General features: G+C 36.1%; 1 protein-coding gene and 1 pseudogene across 1 annotated transcript; both read left to right on the forward strand.

Moving 5' to 3' along the window:
• Positions 1-1,430: 1,430 nt before the first annotated feature.
• On the forward strand, positions 1,431-19,619 carry LOC114617453 (annotated as a pseudogene).
• Positions 19,620-23,190: 3,571 nt separating this feature from the next.
• Positions 23,191-23,427, forward strand: LOC114610431 (prothymosin alpha-like). Its single transcript, XM_028755019.1, has one exon. The coding sequence runs from the start codon at positions 23,191-23,193 to the stop codon at positions 23,425-23,427; it is 237 nt and encodes a 78-aa protein (XP_028610852.1).
• The last annotated feature ends 2,199 nt before the right edge of the window (positions 23,428-25,626 follow it).

Genomic DNA, 25,626 nt, shown 5'->3' on the forward strand with positions numbered 1-25,626 from the left:
TCTCATAGACAACCACATTGATATAGCATTGTGAAGCATTTACAGATTGAGTGGAAACAGTACTGCAGAAGAAGGATCATGATACTTTAATATTCTATTGATCTTAAGTTCAGGAGTTTAGTTCAAACAACTAAATCTTTTTGGACATTTGTATGTTAACATACAAATAAAAGAATAAATAAATAAATAAATAAATAAATAAATAAATAAATAAAAGAATGTATTATCTACAGTTTGTAGAGTTCATACTTATTTGTTTCAGGTGCAAGTTCAGGTCTTGATTTATATACAGAAGTTTTTCTGTGGTGGTCAGCTGATATGCTGATAAACTCTTCTTTCAAACGATGGTCACAGTCAAAAGACCTTCCACAGTTGACTTTGCTGTCACATTTTGATGTATTCAAAGATTCGTGCCTTGTTAAACCGTCCTCAGAGAACAAAATACTTTCCATTTCCCCACTCTTCAGTAGATGAGAATAAATAGAGAGACTCACATGAGTACAATCAACAGAAAGTGGGAGACCTTGGAGCACTCAATTCTAAATTGGATGCCTCCATAATTTCCACCCCACAGGACTTAGGGAACTTTGAGTGAGAGGGGAGGCAAGAAGATTGTAAGAGTCATTGGGGACAGCAGGCAACAAGGAACACATAATAGAAATGACATACACATGAACTCATAGAGATTGTAACAGTATGTACAGGACATGCACAGGTTTAACATAGTTGAAGTACTAGCCTCCATCCCCAATGAGAAATTATCTCCAATTGACAACTTCTCTTAAAGACAAAAGAGTATCTCCAATGGGTATTTAAACCATCCTCAAGGGCAAGCATCATGGCCAGCAATAGATCTCTAACACAAAATAAATTTAATAATACTTTTGGACTTGGTCTCATCATGTTTTGTCAGGGATTTTTTTAAACTTTAAAGATCTTTTGCTTATATATTATGGTTTCTGATGTTGTTTTATTGAATTTCTGTGTGTGTTGCAATGTATCAGTGGTTTTATTGTGAGTTTTTTGCTGTTTTTCCTGCTTAGTAGGTATTTATTATTATCATCATCATCATTATTATTATTATTATCATTGTATTACCACTATCCTTAGACTTTTGTTTGTTTTCAAATGACAGAGAGAGAGCAACAATTTCGTTAGAGTGAATGGGGAAATGAGAAGGATCTTAGATAAGGAGGAGCAGAGGAAATCATAATTAAAATACAGTGAATGAAAAAATGTTTTCAATAAAAATATGTTTGCTGTCACAGATGTTGAATTCAGTTTCAGTTTTATCTGACATCACACCTGAGGAATTTCCAAATTTTGCTTTCTTCTGTAATCACTTTGTATGTAGTGGAATTCCGTGCTAAGTATTTGGTTTTGTTGTTCCACTACTACATTGTAAAACCCTGATGATCTTTCAAGGCAACATGGCTGTGACTCAGTGTCCAGGTCTGCTCTGGATCTGATATATCATCTTTGTTTGAAAAATTAGTTTTGTGTCCTTGGGTCTTGGGTTTTGAAATAGTAAACTAATTACCATATCATGTTTTGGTACTTGTATTACAATTCTACAGTTTTAACTGATGTACAATAGACATCTGTGATTCCCTGCTGAATATTTTCTTTTCTTCTCCTTATTGCAAATTTATCAAATCTCAAAATGAATGATTATAGTGTATACCACTCCCATTCTCCCATTTGGAGAGTCTTTGGAAGGTTATTCTAATTCTGGAAATAAAAACAAAAACAAAAAGAACCAACCAACCACCCAAAAATGAAAATCATATTGTAGAGGATAGTTCCAAAATCAACCCATTTAAAAGGAAGTAGAAAACAGTGACCATTCTAGAGGAGGCAAAGTGGCTAGTTTTTAGAAAGACTTCCTTCAGCTGTAATTTTCTCACATGCTTTATAATGTAACCAAGTTTATGATTGTTAGGAATAGTGACACTCAGCAGTAGTTATCTGTATTTCCCCTTAACACCCCCACTCCACTGTCATCCCCTTCCCCACGTCCTGCCTTTCTGTGTTTATAACCCCTGTGTGAATGAATTATGATTTGAAAAAAAATAAATTATTAAAAAAAGGAATAGTGACACTCTTTTAAGAAACGTTGCCACTCAGATGCTCACAACTAAACATTGAGCTGATCATAGGGTTCCCAATGGAGGAGTGAGAGAGAAGACTGAAGGAGCTGAAAGGGTTTGCGGCTCCATGTGGAGAGCAACAATACCAACCAACTAGAGCTCCCAGGGTCTAAACCACCAGCCTGGGAGCACATAGAGAGGGATCCATGGCCCCAGCTGTATATGTAGGGGAGGATAACATTGTCAGGCATAGGTGGGTGAGGAAGTCCCTGGTCCAGTAAAGGCTGGACGCCCCAGTGTGGGGGAAATCACCGGTTGGGAGGTGGGAATGGGAGGGTGGGTGGGCATACCCTCAGGAAGCAGGAGGAGGGTGGATAAGATAGGGGTTCCTACGTGAAGGGCAAATGAGGATTTGGGGATTACATCTGAAATGTAAATAAAATATCCAATAAAACATTTTTAAAATAAGAAACGTTGCGACTATATCACACAGACTTTTAGTTATATACTATTATATCATAAAACGCATCTGTTGATCCATATCTCCATAATAACAGTGCTCTATTCCTGTTTTTCAGAAGAATAGTTTTCAGAATTCAGTCTCTGTTTCTTTATCATAGTGGGCAAGCAGTACATGTGGATTAGTATTTCTCTGCAGGAGAATGTGTTTAAAATAACTACATTTTTTGAGATTTCTCGTTTGATCCATGTGTTAAGTTGTATGCTCAATCACAAGTTGTAAGTATTTTAAAAACTTTACATTGTCTATTATTTATTTTATTTTCATTCTATTTAAAGATAATGCTTGTATAATAAGTATTTTCTTAAATATTTTAAGATATATGAAGTTATTTTCAATGTGCTTTATGTCATATATATATATATATATATATATATATATATATATCTTCAGTTAAACATCTATTCGACTGCTCATTGATTATTTCTTGTGTCCATAAAGATAGTGGGTTTTATTTTACTATTTTGGGGGTTATTGGAATATTGGAATAGAATCAAAGCTTTCACTCATGTTATGTTATACCACTGAAATACACTGATCTCAAAATCTTTTTGGTTAATGGTAGAGATAGAGTCATCAACATGCATGTAAATTTCTGTCTAATCATTATGGCTATTACTGAGAAACTTAATGAATTTAGGATATAACTTTATTACTTTGTATCTTCTCATACTTCCATTAGCTCTGCCTCATAGATTTTTATGCTATGTTATTAGATGCTTATAGATGCTTACACATTAAATATTCCCATTCTTTCTTTTATTCCTAAAGAATGCATGAGAGTATTCAAACTGACCTCACTCTAAACTTCAATTCCCTCTGTTGTCCCTGATGCTTGTCCCATTATAAAATCTACTTTGAGATCAATATTGCTAACCCAGCACTCAGTGATTAGCATGGTACAGTTCTGTCTACCCTCTTACTTTTAATATGACCTCATCTTTATATTGGGTTTTTATAAACATTATGTAATTAGGTCTTGATCTTTATTTTCCCATTCTGATCTTCACATTTTATTGGCATAATCAGACTTGCACATTTAAAACGATAGTTTTCATGACTTGTCCAATGTTTACCATATTTGTAAAAAGGCTACTGGATGCATTTCCTCCTTTTATTACCTCATACTAATTTCTTGCTTAAATAGTTTAACAAACTGTTTAATATGATTCCATTTACCTCTTTTCTTAGGAGACTAATTATATATTTTAAATCATCTTTACAATCAACTATGCAATCTAATACCATAAAGTTACAGCCAACCAGTTGTTTTAACATAGCACACTACCTCTATGTGTACAGTATGAAAACTTTACCAAAAAGTTCCCCCAGTACCTACCCCTTGTTCCTTGTGATTGTTCCTGTTCATCTTAACACCACATTCCAACATGTCTCAATACAATCGCAAACTGAAAACCTGATCATAGTCTTATCCTCTAGAATAGTTAAGAAGTTAAGAGTGATTTAACTTGATGCTTGGGATTTCCCTGGCCAGTATTCACTATTTGCTCCCTGCAACCTTCTTTGGCTCTGATTTTGATTTTGACATATCGAATTTATTTTTTGTCATTTGATGATGATTCAGGGATTATCTGATAAGACCATTCTGCCACACTTTTGCTGTATAGTACTGTTGCTAAGAGCATCCTAGGCTGAGCATGCTTTTCCTGTTCTGTGAATAATTCACACCATTCTTTACTTGGCAGAATGTTAGTTCTCCTTGCTTTACAAATCAAGGCTTCCCTTTTGATTTCTCTTAGGAGTTTACTTTTCTTCCCACAACCTAACTTGACAATGCAGTTATTCAAAGGTTACTCATAGGTTTATGTTGTTTTTGCTTTGGCATTTAGCATTTACTCTAGTCCTTGTCCTCTGAATGCCCTGAATAACAGGCTTAATGTATTCTGTGATCATTATTATTGCGAATTTTCTGTATTTCCTTTTCTTGATCTTCTAATCTTCTGACAGTTCATTTGTGACACATTTTTAAGTTGATCCATACTACTTAGATGTCTTCCATTTCTTCTTCATCCCCACCATACCCTCTTTAAATTATTTTCATTTAAAAATATTCACTGGAAAAAAGCACAATCACTGATGTTTTGCTGTGTGCCTTTATCCACAGATGGCCTGCCAAAGGTGTCCTTTATTTATATTACAGTGGGATGATTTCTAGTACTTCCATTCAATCCCTCTTAAAATTTCTCTCTGCTAATGCAATACATCTGTTCTTAAATGTTGTCTACTTTTCCCAGTGTAGCATTTAATATATTTATAATACTCAAATTACTTTTCAGATATGTGTTGTTTATTTTTTTCTCTTCAGATATGTTTGGCATTCACTTATGCTTTTGTAGTAATGTGTTTGTTGTACTTGGCCCATAGTCAATTTGGCAAAAAGACACTGTGGCAAGTATATTTTCACTGTAAGTTTTCACTTTAATCTCAATACGAATTGGGTTGTAATTAATGTTAACTTTAACTATACGTATCAGAAGCCTATTCTTATTTTTTGTCTTATTCCTCTTTTATACCTTGGAGGATTTTAAGAATTCTTCTTTAAGTGAAAAGTGAATCATATTGCTATTGTAATCCCTTAGCAATCAGAAAGAACTGGAGTCTTTGTAAAGTGTCCGTAGAAATAGGATAGAGCAGCGCTACATCATCAAATGTTCAACTTTCCATGTAAAGGGTCTTTTTATTATACAAAGGTAAACACAAGAGAAGTGGTGAGGCTAGAGATACAGAAATTAGAGGTAGGAAATACTGATTTGAGGAAACATAATACACATGAGTAAACCAATTTGTATTTGTATTATATTTTAAGAAACATTTGGTTGAAGGGACAGCAGAATGTGTACTATACATGATTTTTTGGTACATTCAACTTCCTTCTTCAATTAAAAGGGCAGAAGTAGGTACCAGAATTTCTAAACTAAGAAGTCCTGTGGAGTCTTGCATAAGATGCCAAATTACAAGTTAGCCATTTGTATACTACACAGATTTAACTCTGGGAACAATATAGAACTCAGCTATGCATTGCAAGCATAATGTGGACTGAGGATGTGTGAAAGGAGACTCATTTTTTTTTCCATGTCAGAACAAGGCATTACTTGTATGTAGTCATGAGATAATAGTAAGAATCACAGTATTTCTAGATGTCTGTTAGCATATGCTGATCTGAGATAGGAACTTATTTTTCCTAGCTTTCATTTTTGATTGTCATCTATTTCACTGAAAACTTACTTGTATTTGTTGCTTTAAATTGTGTGTGTGTGCACTATTTGTATTTTTTCAGAAGAATATTTGTTCTTTCTCTGGGCAAATTTTATACTGAAACATAAAGTTTTGCTTACTATTTTAAACATTTATGTTGTTAGTAGCTTATTTGCTGTTTCATGCTTTTAATTTATTCTCTAGATTTTGTTTTTTAGTTTTTTAAATGCCACCTTTTAGAAATGTCTATTTACTATTAAGCATTTCTATCTTCCTAGCCAGTTTATATAGTTTGATGCACAGATATTTTTATAATTATATCTTTACTTTTGATTTTGGTCCTAGATTCTGGATTGATATTGTAATTTCTGTCAGTAATATTACAAGTTAGTTCTGTGAATTCATATGTGTTCAGAAGTATACAGTATCCTAACTACTCCATGCATATTCCATTTTATGTAATTATTTAAAAGTCACCATTGTAGATAATGTTAGTTAAAATGTCTATCCTATAATTAAACTTTAGGCATTGTAAAATTTAATCTCTGTTTTGTTTTAAAGATCCAGCAAACTAAACTAGAATCTTTAATAAAAAATCTAGGGCTTTACCTAAGCTGTCCTATCATTTTTCTCAGGAATCTTATTGAATAGCCTATTCACTCTGTTTTTTTGTTTGTTTGTTTTTTTTTCCTCTAAATGCTTTCTCTACAGATGTATGCGAATATTTCTCTCATATTTCCCACAATTCTCTGCTCTTCACTGCCAATATGCACCGCAATAATTCTTCTGAGAACATCAACTCATCTGCTTAATGACAGTTTCTGGACACTCAATCTTCCTTCTCCATTTGTCAAGGGAGGTGCTCATGACTTTGAACAAAATGTAAATCACTGCTTGGTTCCCATAAATTTTACTTCAAAAGTGCCACAGATAATAACCACTTTCCCCCGTGTTTCCTATATTTAAAAAATAAAAAACATTGTGTTCTGGAATTTTTTTTATTTTCATTAATTTTTAGCTATGCCGAACCTCAAGAATTTCACAATTACTATATTTTAAAACTGTATTTGGAAATTATTATACCATATATTTTTATTTAACATTTACATTATTCTGATTTTTTTTTAGCATGATGAGGATCTTAGGGTCAGGTGCATGCAATACAGGCATTCTAACACATTCTCTTCAGACTTCAGAAATGTTTAGTTACTTTTACTCATCTGTTGTTTTCCATCAATTTTAGAAGCATTTGTTTCAACCTTACAAATATGAATTTAGAGTTTCAGGGAGAATGTATACTTTTAGTCACATGAACATGAGTGTTTTCCATCATTGAATTGATCACACTACCTTACTTTATTTAGAATATTTGATTTGCTGTTAGAATAATCAAACCTTCCCAATATGATCTTCATTAAGCTTTTGTAGAAACACACATATCACTTAATAGAAAACAAGAGAAGAAAAAAAGGTGAAAAAAGGAAGTTCCTGGACTGTGTTTATAATACCCAGAAATGCTTGAAGAATGTATCTTGTTTATATTTTGCTTGAAGATTACCTAAGATGGATAGGAACTTCGATTATATCTAAAATGATTGCACAACATGATATACAGAATTATATTTTATCTGTTTATTATTTTGAAGCAAATATCTTAGTTTTTAAAATAATTTTGAATCATTGGATTTTGTATATAAATAAAATCATCTTAAATTACTGTGCATGTATGAACAAGCTCACAGAAGCACATGTCTAATGGTCATTAGGCCTTATTTTGACTATTTAGGGTTAAGCTTCTAGTCACTATACTACAGTGTAAGCTACAAGATTGGAGATGAAAAGGTGACTTAGTAGTTAAAAGCACTTTCTGCTCTTCATGAGGAATAGAATTTAGTTCCTACTACCCATACTCAGAGGCACACATCAGGGTCTGGAAATATGGTGCCCCCTCTGGCATGCTTAGGCACTTTTACATATGTGTGTACATATTTGCATAGATACACATACATACTCATATATAGATAAATGAATCAATCTGAGGAATACACACATATACATATGGATGTAAGACAATTAAACAATGGTCACAAAGGTGAAAAGGAAACAGAAAGGTTTTCAAGTAATAAAAAGAAGAGGAAATGGTATATTATATAAAAATTAAAAACAAATTATTAAAATAGAAAGACACTGTCATTGCTTTGTCCATCTATGACATGAACCTCTTTCACACTGCCCTTTTACTGTAAGAGGGATTTTCAGGTGCAGGAAGCAGTAGGAATTTCCATGCATGAAAACATTTTAGAAAGCAACATGATAAATGGGACATGTAACTTCTTCACTGTTGCTTCTGATTTTCCTTCTCTCAAATTTTTGGCATGACTTAAGGTAACAAATACTGGCAACCACTATGAAACAGGGCATACATCTAGGTGGAAGACTGCTGATTACACCTATCACAGTATTTCAATGTGTACATCAGTAGGCATAGGCCTTCTGGTATGTTGATAACAGCATAGGTAGTTCATGCTAAATTATCACTGACAACAATTCTCCCCAGACAAACTCACTAGGAAGCATTCAATTTATATCAAGCCTGACTTCTCTATTTCCAATATTCAGAGTATATGATGCTTTCTTCAATAGGGACTCACCATCTAAATATGGTGCTACCAATATCAAGTGTCATTTATCTATAGTACTTTGTTGGTGTGGGTTTTGGGAACTTGGTCAAAATATTATAGGAAGGTAACATGTATTTGTCACTGATGTTTTCTTTCAATAACTTTCTGTTTCAGTCTATGACTTTTGGCCCTTTACAGTTAAATTTTTTTATTAATGTTTTTCAAGTTTATTTTCTATATCTATTAATCATGTATTAGGATTATTTTGAGAAGAAATATTTTGAGAAAGTAGAAAGATCTCTAACGACATACTGCCACTCATTAAAAACAATGTGTTAAATTTAAACAGATAAGGTTTGGTGGGTAGGGATGTGTGTGCATATCTAGGAGGACTTACAGGAAGGAGTTAGGTGGTAAATAAGAACAAATGCTCAAGGAATTAATAAAATATTTATTTTTAAAAGATAATAGCAATATTAAGATTATCATTGACCTTTTATTTTTGTCCAATATTTGGATGGTTATACTTGGATCCATTTTCTTGAAATAATTATTTCCATCATTTTTGCCTGAGGCCATGTCTATCTTTGATGTCAAGGCATGATTCTGAAATGTACCACAAAGATGGTATATTTTTGTCTTCATATTCATTCTGTTAGTCTTTGTCTCTTTATTTGGGAATTGAGACCATAGATGTTGGGAGTTACCAATTAGCAGTGTTTGTTTATGCTATTTGGTTTCTAGCATAGTTCTCCTAATTTTTGATTTTCTGGTCTAAGATTATTTACTCTTTGTGTTTTCTTGAGTGTAGTTAATATCTTCTGGTTGGTGTTTTTCTTATTGCATCTTGCATAGAGATGAATTTATAGATAGAAACTTTTAAAACTTGGATTCAACCTGGACTGTCTTAACTTCTCCTTCTGTCCTGTATGGAAACTTTTGATGGGCATAATAACTTAGGCTGGCAATTGTAGTCTCTTTAGAGTATTTAGAACATCTCTTTAGGTACTTCTGGCTTTTAGAATCTCCATTGAAACATTAGATGTCTTAATAGGACTGCCTTTATGTGTCACATTGTCATTTTCCTGTTCAGATTTTTTAACAATCTTTCTTTGTTCTCTCAGTTTCGTGTTTTGATTTTTATGTACTTTGGGAATTTCATTTCTTGTCAATGAATATAAAGTGAAATCTCAGAGTCATTTTTATTTACATTTTACTGATGACTAAGAATGTTGAGGAGATCCTTGGTCCCATGAAGGCTGGACATCGAGTGTGGGGGAATTCGATGGTGGAGAGTGGGACTGGAAGGGGTCGTCGGGACATATCCTCATAGAAGCAGGATGAGGGAGGATGCGATAGGGGGTTTCTGGGTGGTGGTGGGGAATGGGGTAAGGGGATAACATCTGAAATGTAAATAAAGTATCCAATAAAAAAAAGAAACTCTATAAAGAAAAAAGAATGTTGAACGTTTGTTTAGGAGCTTCTCAGCCATTGGAGATTCCTCTTTTGAGAATTTGCTGTTCAACTCTGCATCCTATTTTTTAATTGTTTTTTTTTGGGGGGAGGGAGTTGTTGTTGGTAGTTAACTTCTTGAGGTCCTCATATATTTTGGATATTAGCCTTCTCTCAGATATAGAGATAGTGAAAATCTTTTCCTAATCTGTAGGCAGTTGTTTTGTCCTAATGATGGTGTTCTTTGACATACAGGAGATTTTCATTTTCATGAAGTCCCATTTATTAATTTTTGACCTTAGTGCCTAAGCTATTGATGTTCTGTTCAGTAAGTTGTCCCCTCTACAAACAAATTCAATGTCATTCCTGGCTTTCTCTTGTATTGGATTAAGTGTGTCTTGGTTTTATGTTGAGGTCTTTGATTCATTTAAATTTGAGCTGTTTGCAGGGTGATAGATATTGATTTATTTGCATTCTTCTACCTGCAGCCTTCTAGATAGACCAACACCATTTACTGAAGATATTCTCTCTCCTCCATTGTATGATTTTAGGTTCTTTATCAAAAAAAATCAAGTGTCTCAAAGTTTGTAAGTTTATTTCTGAGTCTTCAATTTATTTCAATTAATACACCTATGTGTTTCTATACCACTGACATGCAGTTTTTGTTACTACCCGCTGTGTATTACAGCTTAAAGCCATGGATAAGGATACTGCCAGAAGTTCTTTTATTGTGCAGGTTCATTTTAGCTCTACTAGGTTTCTTCTTTCTCCATGTAAGTTGAGAATTGTCCTCGCAGGATTTTGATGGGGATATCATTAAATTTGTAGATTGATTTTGGTAAGAAGGCCATTTTTACCATGTTAATTCTTCTAATCCATGAGCATAAAAGATCTTTCAATTTTCACGTATCTTCCTCAGTATCTTTCTTCAGAAATTGAAATTCTTGTCATACAAGTCTTTCAGTTGATTTTGTATTATTCGTGGCTATTATAAAGGGTGTCATTTTCTTAATTTCTTTCTTGGCCCATTTATCATTTCAATAAAGTTAGACTACTGATTTCTTTGAGTTAATTTTATATCCAGCCAATTTGCTAAAATTGTTTGTCAGCTGTAGGGGTTCTCGGGTAGAATTTTTGGGCTCACTGTTTATTATCATATCATTTGTAAATAGTGATACTTTTACTTCTTTCTTTCCAGAGTTTATCCCCTTGATCTCATTTAGTTGTCTTATTGCTCTAGCTAGAACTTCAGGTACTATATTGAGGAGACAGGGATAGTGGACAGCCTTGACTTGTCTCTGATTTTATTGAAAATGATTTATATTTCTTGCCATTTAATTTGATATTAGCTACCAGCTTGCTGTATATTGTCTTTACTGTGTTTAAGTATGTTCCTTGTATCCATGTTCTCTCCAATACTTTTATCATGAAGGGGTATTAGATGTTTTCTAATGTTTTTTTTTTCTGCATATAATGACGTGGTCATGTGTTTTCTTTTTCAGTTTGTTTAAACAGTATATTCTGTTGATGGATTTCTGTCTATTATGCCAGCCCTCCATTTTTGACATGAAGGCTACTTCATCATGATGTATGATGTCTCTGATGTGTTTTTAAATTTTGTTTATGGGTATTTTATTGACTTTATTGCAACAATGTTCACAAAGGAGGTTGATCTGAATTCCCTTTTTTTGTTAAGATTTTGTGTGGTTTAGGTATCTGGGTCACTGTGGGCCATAGAGCAAGTTTTGCAGTGTTACTTCTGTTTCTGTTTTGTCAACTAGTTTGAAGAGTACTAGCATTAGTTCTTCTCTCAATGTCTGGTAGAATTCTGCAATAAAATCTTTTTGCCTAGGCTTTTGCTGAGTTTTTTTTTTCTTTTTCTTATTTTTTGGGGAGGTTGGGAGACTTTAAATGATTACTTCTATTTCCTTAGGGTTACAGGACTATGTAGATAGTTTACCTGATCTTTATTTAGCAATGGTAATTGGTATCTGTCTATAAAACCATCCATTTCATTCAGATTTTCCAATTTTATGGAGTACAGGCTTTTGAAGTAAGACTTAGTGATTCATTGAATTTCCTCAATGCCCATTATTATCTCTCCTTTTACACTTCTTGATGTAGATACATTCTCTCTGCCATTTAGTTAGTTTGGCTAAGAGTTTGTCTATCTTATGTTTTTACCAAAAAAGCAACTCTTGGTTATGTTGATTCTTTATATTGTTCTCTTTGTTTCTTATTGATTGTTTTCAGACCTGAGTTTGATTTGAATATTTGCATCTGACTCTTTCTGCTGCTTGTTGGGCCTCTCAGAGAGCAGTCATTCTAGGCTCCTGTCTGTAGGTACACAATATCGTCAGTAATAGAATCAGGCTTTGGAGCCTCCCCTTGAGCTGGATCACAATTTGGGTTGGTCATTGGACCTCTTTCCCTTAGTCTCTTCTCAGATTTTGTCCCTGTAGTCTTTTTAGGCAGGAACAATTCTGGGTCAAAATTTTTGATTGTGGGTTAGCAACCCTATCACTCCACTTGATGTCCTCTCTTTCTGCTGGAGGTGAACTCTACAAGTTCACTCTCTCCATCAATGGGCATTTCATCTAAAATCCCTCTCTTTGAGTCCTGAAAGTCTCTCACCTTCCAGGTCTCTGGTACATTCTAGAGGGTCCTCCCACTTTCTAAGGCTGCCTGTTTTCATTCATTCTGGTAGCTCTTAATGCTTCACTCCTGCCACCTCTACTCCGTTAATACATGATCAAGGTCCCCTTTTCCCTCCCTGTCTCCCCTCTTTCACTCAAATACCTTCCTACCTCTGTTTCCCTAACCCCAAACCTCTGATTGGTTTCTTCTCTCTCCCAAAAGGAATTGAGGCATCCTCATTTGGGCCCTTTTGCTTGTTAACCTTCTTGAGTTCTGTGGATTGTGTCCTGGGTATTCCATAATTTTTGGCTAATATCTGCTTATTAGTGAGCACATACCATGCATCTCCTTTTGGGTCTGAGTTACCCCACTCAGGATGATATTTTCTAGTTCTATCCATTTGCCCACAAAATTCATATTGTCCTGTTCTTAATAGTTTAGTAGTATTGCATTGAGTTTGATTGTTTCCTCCCTTGCCTACTCCTCCTCATTGTGTTTGCATCCTTTTTCTTCTAATATCTTCAGATATACTTTTAATTCTTTAGTATGGAAACTCTCCAATTTCTTTATGAGGGCACTTAGTGCTATGGACTTTCCTTTTAGCACTGATTTCATACTGTCCCATAAGTTTGGTTATTTTGTATACTCAGTTCCATTGAATTCTAGAAAGTATTTCATTTCTTCCCTTTTGTTCTCCCCTACACACTAGTTGTTGAGTGGAGAGTGGTTCAGTTTCTGTTAATGCGTAGGCTTTCTTTTTTTTATTGTTAAAGTCCAGCTTTAATCCATGATGACCTATAGAATGCAAGGGGTTACTTCAATCTTCTTATATCTGTTGAGGTTTGCTTTAAACTAGATTAAAAGGTAATTTTTGGAGAAGTGTCTGTGAAGTGTTAAGAAAAAGATATACTATTTTGTGTTTAGGTTAAATGTTCTAAAGACAACTGTTAGGTCCATTTGAATCACAACTTCTGTTAGTTTCTTGATTCCTCTTCAGTTTCTAAATGATGATTTGTTCATTGGTAAGAATGGAGTATTGAAGTCTCCTACTGCTAATGTGTGGGCTTTGATGTGTGAATTAAGCTTTAGTAATGTTTCTCTTACAAATATGGATATCCTCGCATTTGGGGCATAGAAATTCAAAACTGAAATGTCCTCTTGGTGGTTATTTCTTTGAGGAGTTCTAAGTGTCCTTCCTTGGCTCTTTTGTTTACTTTTGTTTTGAAGTCTATTTTATTAGATATTAGATGACTACTTCAGCTTGTTTCTTTGGTCCATTTGCTTGGACCACCGATGTCTGGCTGACATCTCTGGTCACTTAGTATCTGTAGAACATCTGTCATGGCCTTCTATCTTTTAGAGTCTCAAATGAGAAATCAGCTGTAATTCTAATAAGTTTTCCTTTATATGTTTTTGACACTTTTCCTTTGCTTCTTTTAAAACTCTTTCTTTGTTCTGAATGTTCAGTGTTTTGATTATTATGAGATGGGATGATTTTCTTTTCTGTTTCAATCTGTTTGCTACCCTGTAAGCTTCTTGTACTTTATAGGCATATCTTTCTTTAGATTAGGGAAATTTTCTTCTATGATTTTTTTTTGTTTGAAGATGTTTTCTGGTTCTTGGACCTAGTAATCGTCTTATATTCCTATTATTCTTACTTAGGTTTGGTGTTTTCATAGAGTCACAAATTTCCAGGAAGTCTTTGTTATAAATGTTTTAGATTTTGCTTATTTATTGATATATTGATTTCTTCTACTTTATTGTCTATATGTGAGATTCTCTCTTTAATCTTTGTACTATTTTGGTAGTGCTTATGTCTGCAATTCCTATTTTTTCCTAGGTATTTAATTTCCATAATTACCCTAGTTTGTGTCTTTTTTTATTGATTAATTTCTCCTTGAAGGTGTTGAAAATTTTATTCATGTATTTCATCAATTTGATTGCATTTTCCTGCATTTATATTTATTTGTGTATTCTTTTAATACCTCTACAAGTGTGAATGTATTTTTCTGTATTTCTCTAAGGAATTTATTCACATCTTTTTAAAGGACTCTATCATCTTTATACAATTTGATATATCTTCCTGTGCTTCAGTTTCATTAGGATATCCAGGATTAGCTGTAGCATAATTACTGGGCTCTGGTAGTCCCATATTGCCCTGGGACTTGTTGATTGTGTTCTTAGGCTGGCCTTTAGGAATCTGGTTTTCCCTGGTGTTGGCTAGATGATCCTGATGGCAGTAGGTCTTCTTGACAAGCCATGTATAAGACAGCAATGTTCAAGATACTCTTTTCTATTAACTGTGCCTCAGGAAGAGTCTTCTTTGCTGGCTGTGTCTCAGTCAGACCCAGCTGAGTTGTTGGGAGGATACAAATCCACAGGCTGTGTCAGGCAAACCAGCTGGAATAGCTGGAGGATCATTTTTATGTGTGGTCAAGCACAGTTTCAAACAGGTTAATTTTGATGTCACTCAGAAGGTTTCCTTGGAGCATCAGTATACTCCTGGGGTCCTACAGTGCTCCTCCAGAACAAGAAGAAAGGTAAGTATAAGACAATGGTGCTCTGGGGGCCACACATGCCACTCAGCTTTCTCTATATACTTCTTGTACTTCTTTAAGTTATAAAATTTTTTCTTTATGATTTGTTAAAATATTTTCGGTGTCTTTCATTAGCATTGTTCATAGATTTGATCTTTTTATACTCTACCAAATTTCCTGATAAATTTCAACTTTTTCTTTTTTAAAATTTTCTTTGAATTCTATTCTATTTATTTTCAATGTCAGATTCTCACTTCCATTTCTTTTAATCTGTAAGTGAGGCTTGATTCTGAGGTTTTTCTTTGACTTCCTAAGTTGTTCATTTTATATTTTGCCCCAGTTTGTGTTTTCTAAAGTGATTCCATTTTTACTTTTATATTTTAGGCTGTTTTCTTTAATTCACTTTATTTAATTACATTGTTTATTTGTGACCTAGCTTTTCATTCTATTTTTCTACTAATTTCATTGTTAGAACAACTTGGGAAAGTCTTCATTGTTTGAGACATTCATTGAGAATGTCAAAATAGTGGTGTATTTCATTATAGTCATGGTCAGGTCCTAAGCAGTACAAATAGCTACACTAAAAGTTATCTGAATTTCAAAATATGCTCACTGTACTCTTGTCTAAGAATGAGACAATACCACATACATATATTATTTCACATGCATACTTCTATGTTATTATTCTATATGTCCATTAAAAGTATTATCCATCCATTCCTCCTGCTGTCTGTTTTCCAGGAATTATTGAAAAGCTCCTGCTCTAGAAAATCAAGAAATGGAATGCGAGGATGTGATGATGGAACCTGAAGTTGTAAGAAGCATCTGACATGAGCCTATCACATCCTCAAAATGGAAATGTGCCTAAAAAAACAGTAAAAAGTTTCAAAAGCTCTGAAGAATTCTGTGAATGTGGGTTCAACAGATGCACAATGTGGTGGTATGTCTAAAGAGACAGTGGAAAATGTAAAAGTTAAGAGATCACTCCTAAAACTTGCCACTTCAGCCCCCCCCCCCCAAAAAAAAGAGAAGCATTAGTGTGCTCTCCTGATTCATAACCATAAAAAAAGAAGCAAATGATGCTGAGTCTGACACCAAAAATGAAATCACAAAGGCTCTTGAAGAATCAGAAGATACTGTGGAGAATCCAAATGGCAGCGAGGTACCCAGACCCACTTTAAGACTGACATATACTTTTAAGGGTACTTCATTTGCCTCCTTATCTAATCCCATCACTGAGAACATTACTTTGAAGTCTGTAGAAAGAAGAGGTATCAGGAACATAACTGGGACCCAACATAAAAGCATCAGAACATTCTGGAAGGCAGGGATCTTCTGTCAGTTGTAAAAGCTGGTAGAGGCAAAACCCTTGCTTTCCTCATTCCTTTTCATGAGCTCATTGTCAAGTTGAAATTCATGCCCAGGAATGGAACTGATGAAGCACCACACTCACATGTAGGGGCTGATCAAATTTGGCATTTTCAAGGATGTTGAAGCTCAGACACATATCAATGAAATTAACATTACTATGGTTACTTCAGGGCAGGTCTGAGATCACATGCAAAATACTCCAGGGTTTATGTGCAAAAATCTACAGTGTCTAGTTATTGATAAAGTTAACTATACCTCAGATATTGAATTCAAAGAAGAATTAATGCAAATTATTAAACTTTCGCCAGCAAGCAAGCAAGCAATCTGTGCTCTTTTCTACCACACAAACTAGAAAACTAATTGGAAATAATTTCTTTGCAAAAAGAGCCATTGTAGGTGGGTGTTGATGATAAGAAGGTTGCCACAGTGGGTAGGCATGAATAGGGATATGTTATCTGTCCCTTTGCGAAGAAGTTTATTCTGCTTTTCACATTTCTTAAGCAAAATGAGGAAAAGCAATAGTTTTCTTTTCATTATGCATGTCTGTGAAATTCCAATAAGTTACATTGATCTGCCTGTCTTGGCCATCCACAGAAGGTAAAATCAAAATAAGCCAGCAATCAAATGTTTCCAATTGTGCAATGCAGATTCAGAAACACTGCGTGGTCAGTTGTGGCATCTAGAGGACTGGTCATCTTGAAGTGAACTAGATTGTTCAGAATGACTTTCCCGATGACCCCAAGGAAGACATTCATACTTTGGATAGAACAGCCTAGGATGGAAGAAGGCATGCCCTGCTCATTCTGTTGGGTTTCCTCAGTAACTTGAAGCCATCCAGAGTTTCACTGAATTAATTTTACTTTTCCTGGTCTACTGTTTTTGACATTCGATCTCAGCTGAAAGAGCATATAGAAAACAACTACTTTCTTCACATACCCAAACAGGAAATATATAAGTCACATACAATTGTATTACTCTGACTCTATGCAAATAACTTAAATTTATCTCAGATTGTCTCTTTTTGTTTTAATGTCCTTTATTTTGTTTACTTGAACATGAGCATCCATGAGGTTAAGCATAAAAAGAGAGGAAGTGATAGTGGATTCAACAAATTCCCAAGATTTTTCTTTTTTTCACTATTCCTTAATATCTCTCTCTTGGTTTTTGTTTTGGGTTTGTTTTTTTTTTGGCTTTGTGGATTTTTTTGTCTCTTTTTTGTTGTTGTTTTTGGGTTTTTTGGAGGGTGGGGCTTCTTATTTATTTATTTATTTATTTATTTTACACTCCATATTTTATTCCCTGCCCTATCCAACCTCCGACTGTTCCACATCCCATACCTCCAACTCACCTCCTTGTCTCCATGAGGCTGTCCCCACCCCCTACCTGACCTCTGAACTCCCTGGGGTCTCCAGTCTATTGAAGGTTAAGAGCATCATCTCTGATTGAACACAGGCCCAGCAGTCCTCTGTTGTATATGTATTGAGAGCCTCATCTCAGTAATTGTATGCTGTCATCTTGGTAGTCCAGTGTAGGAGGAGCTAAGGTGTGAGGAGTAAGGAGAGGAAGAGGAGGAGTAAGGATAGGAAGAGGAAAGGAAGAGGAGGAGATAGAGAGAGCAGAGATGTAGGAGCAATGGAGGCAGATGTTCACTTGTCTGTAGCAGTCAAAGGTAGTTGGTATATCTAGGTTGGGTATTAGGTTAGACTTCTGATTGTATGGGCATCTTGTTACTGATCATTACTAGATATATAAGCTTTTGGATAATTTAAGCATTAGAGTCTCATTTTCTTACTGGATCTGCATGGATGGTGGGATGGTCTGGTCAATGCCCAGCCTTGTGAATACAGCATGAAAGATTGGCAGAGCCATCTCCCACGCTGGCGTCTCGTGGGTAGCAGGGCTGGTGTTTCTGGCTGGCTGATTCTAGCTGCATGCAGATGGCCTCTGGCTAAGAAACATGGCGGCAGAGCCACCACAGCTTAGATACTCAGCTTGACCAGAGGCCATTTTAAATAACTACTGCAACAGTTCAGTGTTTGTGAAATCTTGGGAGTTCAGGTTAATTGAGACTGCTGGTCCTCCTACAGGGTTGCCCTCCTCTACAGCTTCTTTAAGCCTTTCCCTAATTCAATCACAGGGGTCAGCAGCTTCTGTCCATTGGTTGGGTGCAAATATCTACATCTGACTCTTTCAGCTGTTTGTTGGGTCTTCTGGAGGGTAGTCATGATAGGTCCCTTTTTGAGACCTCTCCATAGCCTTAGTAATAGTGTCAGGCCTTGGGGCCTCTCCTTGATCTGGATCCCACTTTGGGCCTGCTGCTGGACCTTCTTTTCCTCGGGGTCCTCTCCATTTCCATCCCTGTAGTTCTTTCAAATGAGAAAAATTATGGGTCAGAGTTTTGACTGTGGGATGGCAACCCCCTCCCACATTTGATGCCCTGTCTTCCTGCTGAAGGTGAGCTCTATGAGTTCCCTCTTGCTACTGTCTGGCATTTCATCTAAGGTCCCTCCTTTGAGTCCTGAGAGTCTTTCACCTCACAGGTCTCTGGTGCATTCTGGAGGGTCCCTCAACCTCCTACATCCCTAGATTGTCTGTTTCCATTTTTTTCTGCTGACCCTCAGGGCTTCAGTCCTTTTCCCTCATCCAATAGTAGATAAGTTTCCTCTCTCCTGCCCAGACCCATTCATTTTCCATTTCAGGTCCCTCCCTCCCCACTTGTTTTGCTTTCTTCTCCATACTGAGTGGGACTGAGGTGTCTTTACTTGAGCCCTTCAGCTTGTTGATCATTTTGAGTTCTGTGGACTGTATCTTGAATATTCTGTACTTTATTTTTTGTTTGATTTTTTTGTTTGTTTTTGTTTTGCTTTGTTGGCCAATATCATCTTATTGGTGAGTAAATACCATGCATGTCCTCTTGGATATGAGTTATCTCACTCAGGATGATATTTTCTAGTTCTATCCATTTGCCTGCAAAACTTAGGATGTCCTCATTCTTAATAGCTGAGTAGTATTCCATTGTGCAAATAAACTACATTTTCTATATTCATTCTTCTGTAATGGGACATCTGGGTTGTTTCCAGCTTCTGTCTATCACAAATTAGACCGCTATGAACATAGTGGAACAGGTGTCCCTATGGCATGGTGGAGCATCTTTTGGGTAAGAGCACAAGAGTGATATTGCTGAGTCTTCAGGTAGATCTATTTCCGTTTTTATGAGCAACCTCCAGATTGATTTATAGAGTGTTTGTACCAGTTTGCAATCTCACCAGCAATGGAGGGGTATTCCTTTTTCTCCATATCCTAGCCAACATGTGTTGTCACCTGAGGTTTTGATCTTAGCCATTGGTTGGTGTAAGGTAGAATCTCAGGGTTGTTTTGATTTGCATTTTTCTGATCACTAAGGACTTTGATCATTTCTTTAGGTGCTTCTCAGTCATTCGAGATTCATCTACTGTAAATTCTCGGTTTATTTCTATAACCCATTTTTTGATTGAGGTGTTTGGGTTTTTTGGTGGTTAGCTTCTTGAGTTCTTTACATATTTTGGATATTAGCTCTCTATTAGATGTGGGGTTAGTGAAGATTTTTTCCAAATCTTTAGGTTGCTGATTTATCTTATTGACTAGGTCCTTTGCCTTACAGAAGCTTTCCAGTTTCATGTGGTCCCATTTATCAATTCTTCATCTTAGAGCATGAGCCATTGGAATCCTGTCTAGGAAATCCCCCCCACACACACATACACACACACCATGGCAATGAGTTCAAGGCTCTTTCCCACTTTCTTTTTTGTTCTCTTTCTCTTTCTGATTCAATGTATCTGGTTTTAAGTTCATTGATCCACTTGGACTTGAGCTTTGTGCAAGGTGACAAATATGGGTTTATTTTCGTTTTTCTACCTACAGACAGCCAGCTAGACCAGCACCATTTATTGAAGTTGCTTTCTTTTTTTCCATTCTATATTTTTGGAGTGCTTGTCAATGATTAAGTGTCCGTAAGTGTGTGGTTTTATTTCTGTGTCTTCAGTTCTATTCCATTGATCAGTGTGTCTGTTTCTGTACCAATAACTTTCAGTTTTTATCACTCTTGCTCTGTAGTACAGCTTGAGGTCAGGGATGGTGATTTTCCACAGCCTTTCTTTTATTGTTAAGAATTGTTTTTGCTATTCTGGGTTTTTTGCCTTTCCAGATGAATTTGAGAACTGTTCTTTACATGTCTTTGAAGAATTGTGTTGGGATTTTGATGGGAATTATGTTGAATCTGTAGCTGGCTATAGGATGGCCATTTTTACTATATTAATTCTGCCAATCCATGAACATGGGAGATCTCTCCATTTTCTGAGATTTTTTTCAATTTTTTTTTTCTTGAGAGATGTAAAATTATTGTCATACAGGTCTTTCACTTGTTTGGTTATAGTTACCCAATATATTTTATATTATTTATGGCTATTGTGAAGGAAATTGCTTCCCTAATTTCTTTCTCAGCCTGTTTATTATTTGTATAAATGAAGGCCACTGATTTATTTCATTTAATTTTATATCTGGCCACTTTGCTGAAATTGTTTATCAGCTGGAAAAGTTCTCTGGTAGAATTTCTGGGGTCACTTATGTATACTATCATACCATCTGTAAATAGTGATACCTTTATTTCTTCTTTGCCAATTTCTATCTTCTTGTTGTCTTCTTGCTGTCTTATTGTTCTACCTAGCACTTCGAGTACTGTATTGAATAGATATGGGGAGAATGGGCATCCTTCTCTTGTCCCTGATTTTAGTGGGATTGCTTCAAAGTATGTCTCTATTTAATTTGATATTGGCTGTTGGTTTGCAATAAATTGCTTTTATTATGTTTCGGTATAGGCCTTGAATTCCTGATCTCTCCAATACTTTTAACATGAGAGGGTGTTATGTTTTGTTCAAGATCTTTAAACATATAAGCAAGAAAATAGCCAACAGTTCTCCCCCTTGAGAGAAATGGCCTTCCACTTGGACTGACTTTGCCCTATTTCCCCAAACACCCTTTCTAAAGGAACTTTTATCACCTTTAAGATATTTATGTCTTTACTAGGATAATAATATTTTATTTTTAAATACTCCCATAAAATACATTATAACATTGCTTTCAAAAGAAGAAAAGTAGATGATCTGAAACTCAAAAAAGAAGAATCTGTAAAAAAAAAAGTATTTTTATATTTATACTATTTCTAACACATTGTATGTGGGGTTTCTACATCAGGACGCCAACTAGGAGTGGAATAACTTTACATAGAATGATTCTGACACTAGTGACTCAAGCTACTACAGATCATGCAGAAGAAAGGCTGGGCCTCGGTTCAGACTCCAATTTTGGTGTCAGATGCCAAGAACTCATAAACACATATCAGATTATTTATTATAAATAAGGGAAGATATTTCATTAATTTACAGTACAAGTTATTATACAATTATACAAAATCATCAAGGTTAAGGGGAAAATAATGTTCTAAAGGATCTCAAACATCTAATTGCATTGGTGGTGTTCCCCAGCCTGGGAGCATACTGTTGTATAGAGGAGTCCACAAGTTCTCATGGTCGCACTTTGAGATGTTCATGAAGCTGTAATCATACAGATGTGAACAATTATGCATTCATCAGGACCATCTCTATCCATATGATTGTACAAGGTTGCAATTTCCAATCTTCTAATCAAGCTATGTTCTCATTGCTGTATCTCTCCTCTCTTAAATACACTAAGATACACAGGAAGTCTGCTTTTAGCAGAATCCTTTCCAGTCCACAAAAAGTAAAGTATACACTATTCATTTTAACCTCATTAATCAGGAAATTAATAGGATTTTAGAAACTCTGTACCAAACACCAATTGTTAGGAAAATAAATAAATAATAACAACAAGAACCAAACAAACCAAACAAATCAAACTAACAAACAAATAAAAAACTTACATACTCCTCTCATTCTTGTTACAAATTATTTTTTAATTTTTAATGTGTCAGAGAACAAGTGTAGACTTCAAGTCTCTGTTTATTTAGCGCTTTATAATGCATTAGCATTTTCACAATTAAATCTCCATATGAGTTTTGTTTCTAAACAAATAGATACCCAAGCATCATTTCCTTCTTTCCAGTTTTAAGTGAGAAACAACATCCAATTGGAAGTAAATCAAATAAATTATTATAGCTCATTTCTGAACTAATTAATCCACAAGAAGATTAAAAATATATCCTTTAATCAACTAAAGTAGAAGATCAATAGCAAATTTTTAATACTACATTGAAGTCATATTCACTTTTAAATTAAGTGTTTTTAATTGTCTTTCTCATTTTTGTTCAGAGTATGATGGCTTGTATATACTTGGTCAGGGAATGATACTATTTAAGTTGTTGCCTTGTTGGATGAGGTATCACTGTGGGCATAGGCTTTTTCCTAGCTGCCTGGAAGCCAGTCTTCTCCTAGCTGCTTTCAGATGAACTTATGGAACTCTCAGCTCTTCCTGTGGCATGACAGCCTTGATGATACTGGATTGAACCTCTGAACCTATAAGCCAGATTCAATGAAATGTTGTCCTTTATAAGAGCTGCCTTGCCCACTGGCTGCTCTGAAAAGCCATATTTACATTGTTCCTGGGTCTTGCTCAGGCGCTCACTGCAGGCACCTTCACCACCCACTGCCTCATGCAACAGGCAGCTTTCCTGCCAGAATCCTGAGCTCCACTGATTCCTCACTTGCTGCCATGGACCCGCAGCATGCCCCATCATGTCAAACACAGCAGTGGACACCAGCTCCAAAATCACCACCAAGGACTTGAAGAAGGAAGTTGTGGAGGAGGCAGAGAATGGAAGAGATGCATCTGCCAATGGGAACGCTCAAAATGAAAATGGGGAGCAGGAGGCTGACAGTGAGGTAGACGAAGAAAAGGAAGACAGTGGGGAGGAAGAGGAGGAGGAAGGTGACTGTGAGGAAGGGGACAGAGATGAAGATGAGGAAGCTTAGGCTCCTATGGGCAAGCAGGTAGCTGAGGATGAAGAGGATGATGATGTTGATACCAAGAAGCAGAAGACTGAGGAGGATGACACACAGCAAAAGGAAAAGCTAACCTTACACACCGTGACCTATTCACTTTCTACTTCCTGTCTCAGAATTTAAACGTGGTCACCTTCGAGCAGAGAAGCAGGCCCAGGCCACAGAGGCCAGTACAACCCACAGGTGACATGTGCTCTTCATCACCCCACTGAAGCCACAACATGAATTGGCAACATGGGAGGAAAAAAGAACCAGAACTTTCCAGGCCCTGCTTTTTTCTTAAAAATACTTTAAAAGGAAAATTTGTTTGTATTTTTTATTTACATTTTGTAGTTTTGTACATATTGTTAGGGGTCAGCCATTTTTAATGATAATGTGTGATTGAACCAGCCTTCAGAACGTTTTGTGTCTTCAGACTTTACTTGTGATGTGACCATGTTCATTATAATCTCAAAGGAGAAAAAAAAACTTGTAAAAAAACAAAAACAACAAAAACAATCTTATTCCAAGCATTCCAGTAACTCCTTTTGTGTATGTACCTAGCTGTACTATAAGTAGTTGGTTTGTACGAGATGGTTAAAAAGGTCAAAGATAAAAGTTCTTTTTCCCTTTTTTTTTTTTGTCTATGAAGTTGCTGTTTGTTTGTTTGCTTATTTATTTATTTATTTTGGCCTGTTTGATGTATGTGCAAAACAATGTCCAACAATAAACAGGAATTTTATTTTGCTGAGTTATTCTTAAAAAAAAAAATGTGTTGCCTTGGTCACTGTGTCTTTTTATAGCAGTAAAGACCTAAGTAACACATATGGCTAAATTTTTTATTTATGAGGGATTTGTTGTGAACGAATGTGTGTGGAGGCCTCCGATGGACACCATGCTGCAGTCAGTTACTTCATACTATGTGGGATCAATGAATAAACAAGTGTGCTAGCTTGCTTGCAAAGTGTTACAAGCTAAGATAGCTTGCTGGCCCTTTATCCACTCTTATTGTTCATACAAGTATGTTTTTTACTTAAAAGTTTCTTTTTTTAAATTTATTTTATTGGATGTTTTATTTACATTTCATATGTTGTCCCCTTACCCCATCCCCCACCCACCTAGGAACCCCCTATCCCCTCACGCCTCCTCCTCCTTCTCTGTGGATGTAACCTCTATCTACCCCCCACTCCCACCTCCCCACCCTCAGAATTCCCACCCCCTGGGGCGTCTAGCCTTCATGAGGTCAAGGTTCTCTTCTTCCACCTATGCCCAGCAGGGCCCTCCACTCTTACTTATTCAGCTAAAGCCCTGGATCCCTCCCTAAGTGCTCTCAGGCTGGTGGTTTAGAACCTGGGAGCTGTGGTTGGTTGGTATTGTTGCTCTCCTCAGCAATTTTAAGTTTTTAAATCAATGTTAGTTAGAAAAAGTATATTTTCAAAAAGGCTTACATTGTAATGTGTTTATTGATGTTATTGTTTAGCATTTTAGTAATTAAATTGTCCTAGATGTGAGACAGGGACACTGGGACAAATGGTCCAGTGAAATGAGTGCTTTCTTAGAAACTGCCTAGTACTTTCCAAAAGCTCTCTAGTCTTGTTTATGTGAAAGAAAGTTCTTCACTATAAACTAGAGGATCATTGCTCAGTTATTGTCTGTGGGTCCGCGGTTGCAGATGATGTCCCACGATGATATCCCGGCTGAAGACGAGTGAGAGCAAGGAGGGTCTGCTACAGTCTCTGCCACTGCCTCTGCCTGTGTCTCCACTGTCTGTTGGTCTCCAGCCAGGCCTGATGTGAAAGGTCTGGGTCAAAGGGTACAGAGCGTGAGCAGGGAGGAGAGATCACCTGCCCCCACTGCTGCCTCTGCCTGAGTCTCTGCTGTCGCTGATCCCAGGTGCTGCACCTGTCTCTCAGCGCTGAGCTGGCCTGGGCTGGGCTGATAGGAAGCCGGCTAGCTGGCGAGGAAGCAGCTTGGTGCCCCAGGAAGGTTCCGGGAGAGCAGATCTCTCCCCAAGTGTTACAGCTCTAGTGTTACAGCTCTTGTGACAGAAACTCCCGGACATCAGGATGATTCTTGAACACACCTTTACTTCTCCAGAATAGAACCCTTATATACAGTTTCAGGGTGGGTTAGGGTCTGGCAGCAGACAACACCTATTGGCTTGGTCTGAGAGCTTGGAGATACCTCATC

This window comes from Grammomys surdaster, unplaced genomic scaffold, assembly GCF_004785775.1.
Source record: "Grammomys surdaster isolate TR1022 unplaced genomic scaffold, NIH_TR_1.0 62, whole genome shotgun sequence".
Lineage (NCBI taxonomy): Eukaryota > Metazoa > Chordata > Mammalia > Rodentia > Muridae > Grammomys > Grammomys surdaster.

Excerpts from the sequence above, each read along its gene's own strand:
- LOC114610431 (XM_028755019.1), top strand. The coding sequence starts at position 23,191 with ATGTCAAACACAGCAGTGGACACCAGCTCCAAAATCACCACCAAGGAC.